At 72.0% G+C, this 1,978-nt stretch overlaps 1 protein-coding gene across 1 annotated transcript in view; it reads left to right on the top strand.

Moving 5' to 3' along the window:
• The window catches only part of LOC101622014 (obscurin-like), a gene marked incomplete at both ends in the record, with an annotated part of 14,800 nt that overhangs the window by 11,217 nt on the left and 1,605 nt on the right, over nt 1-1,978 (top strand). The window contains 8 exons of the mRNA XM_012734942.1: nt 23-246; nt 388-448; nt 553-630; nt 713-885; nt 963-989; nt 1,512-1,664; nt 1,738-1,783; nt 1,881-1,958. Coding sequence (XP_012590396.1) covers nt 23-246; nt 388-448; nt 553-630; nt 713-885; nt 963-989; nt 1,512-1,664; nt 1,738-1,783; nt 1,881-1,958 — 840 coding nt within the window. The remainder of the gene's footprint in view (nt 1-22; nt 247-387; nt 449-552; nt 631-712; nt 886-962; nt 990-1,511; nt 1,665-1,737; nt 1,784-1,880; nt 1,959-1,978) is intronic.

Genomic DNA, 1,978 nt, shown 5'->3' with positions numbered 1-1,978 from the left:
GCCCCTGGCCCGGCGAGCCCAGCCGACGGCCCGCCGCACCCCCAGGGGCGTGTTCGGCTTCGTGAAGCGGGTGCAGCACAAGGGGAACCAGGTGTGCTGCGCCGCCAAGTTCATCCCCCTGCGGAGCCGGACGCGGGCCCAGGCCTACCGGGAGCGGGACGTGCTGGCCGCGCTGGACCACCCGCTGCTCACGGGGCTGCTGGACCAGTTTGAGACCCGCAAGACCCTGATCCTCGTCCTGGAGCTGTATCCGCCGGTGGGGAGCCCAGTGGCGGGGCGGGGGCGCGGGGTGGGCCGTCTGCCCCCCGGGCGGCACCGCGGGCAGCAGCGGGACCGGGCTCCGGGCAGGGGCGGGCCTGGCTCCAGCCTTTTCCTTGACGGAACCAGGTGCTCCTCGGAGGAGCTGCTGGATCGGCTGTTCAAGAAGAGCGTAGTGACCGAGGCTGAGGTGGGCAGATGGCCCCTGGCCCGCCTCGCGCCGGCGCCCTCCCCCCACTCCGGCCCTGCGCCCCCTCCCCGCCCTCGCCCCCCTGAGCACGGTCTCCTGGCCAGGTCAAGGTCTACATCCAGCAGTTGGCCGAGGGGCTGCGCTACCTGCACGGCCAGGGCGTCCTCCACCTGGACATAAAGGTACCACCGCGGCCAGCCCCCGCCACCCGTCGGCCCCCTGGGCAGAGACCCGCCCCTGTGCCATGACCCCTCTGCCCAACAGCCCCCCAACATCCTGATGGTGCACCCTGCTCGCGAGGACATCAAAATCTGCGACTTCGGCTTTGCCCAGAAAGTCACCCCGGCAGAGCCCCAGTACAGTCAGTACGGGTGCCCTGAGTTTGTGGCCCCGGAGGTCATTGAGCAGAACCCCGTGAGCGAGGCCTCTGACATCTGGTGGGTGACGCTGGGTGGTGGGTTCCAGGGACCCCCCTCACCCCCCAGGGGAGACTCACACCCCCGTCTCCCCGCAGGGCCATGGGCGTCATCACCTACCTGAGGTGAGTGGGGACCCGACCTCCCTGCCAAGGTCACCCCAAGGGCCCCTGGAGGCCGGGCACCCTGGCCGCTGCCCAGATGAGGCCCGAGAGCCGGGCTGCTGACCGGCTGATAAATCGGCTGCGCTGGCCTGGCCTTGCCAATCGCCACGGCCTGTGGGTGGACAGGTGTCCCTGTGGCAAACGGTGTGGCCCAGAGGCCTCTGGACAGCAGAGCCCAGCCCCCCACACCTCCCCACAAGCATGGCGCCCCCCCAGCTGGCAGGCCACCGCCACCCCCCCGTGGGACGCTGAGCCCGGACCCCACCCCCCAGACCCTGCCCGCCATGCCCCCCCCGCAGCTCACCCCAGCCTCCCCACCCCGTGAGGCTCAGCCCCCCGCCACCCCCCAGGCAGTTCAGCCTGCGCCCGCCCAGGCCCTGCTGGGCAAGCCCAGCTCCCTGGGCAAATGGGGGAGCTGTGGGCTGGCTGGGAGGACGGGAGCCCACCCAGTGAGGGCACCCAAGGGCCGTCCCTCGCTTCCAGCTTGACCTGCTCGTCCCCTTTTGCCGGTGAGAGTGACCGAGCGACCCTCCTGAACGTGCTGGAGGGGCGGGTGTCCTGGGGCAGCGCGCCGGCTGCCCACCTCAGCGAGGACGCCAGGGACTTTATCAGGGCCATGCTGCAGCGGGCCCCGCAGTGAGTGCTCGCCCTGCTCGCCCGCTGCCCCGCCCCGCTGGCCGCTGGCCTGACCCCTCTGCTTGTCTCGCAGGGCCCGGCCCAGTGCGGCCCAGTGCCTCGCCCACCCCTGGTTCCTGGTGAGTCAGTGAAGCCCTGGAAGGCCGCTGGGGACCAGGGGCCGCGGGGGGTGCGGGGGCTGCGGCGGGGCCTGCAACGCTGTCTCCCGGGCCCCAGAGGTCAGTGCCCGCCGAGGACGCCCACTTCATCAGCACCAAGCCGCTCAAGTTCCTGCTGGCCCGTAGCCGCTGGCAGGTCAGTGGCCACGGCTGGGG

This window comes from Condylura cristata, unplaced genomic scaffold (assembly GCF_000260355.1).
Source record: "Condylura cristata isolate star-nosed mole 26May11 unplaced genomic scaffold, ConCri1.0 scaffold00141, whole genome shotgun sequence".
Lineage (NCBI taxonomy): Eukaryota > Metazoa > Chordata > Mammalia > Eulipotyphla > Talpidae > Condylura > Condylura cristata.
Note: the sequence above shows the minus strand (reverse complement) of the source record. Positions and strands in the feature narration are given on the sequence as shown.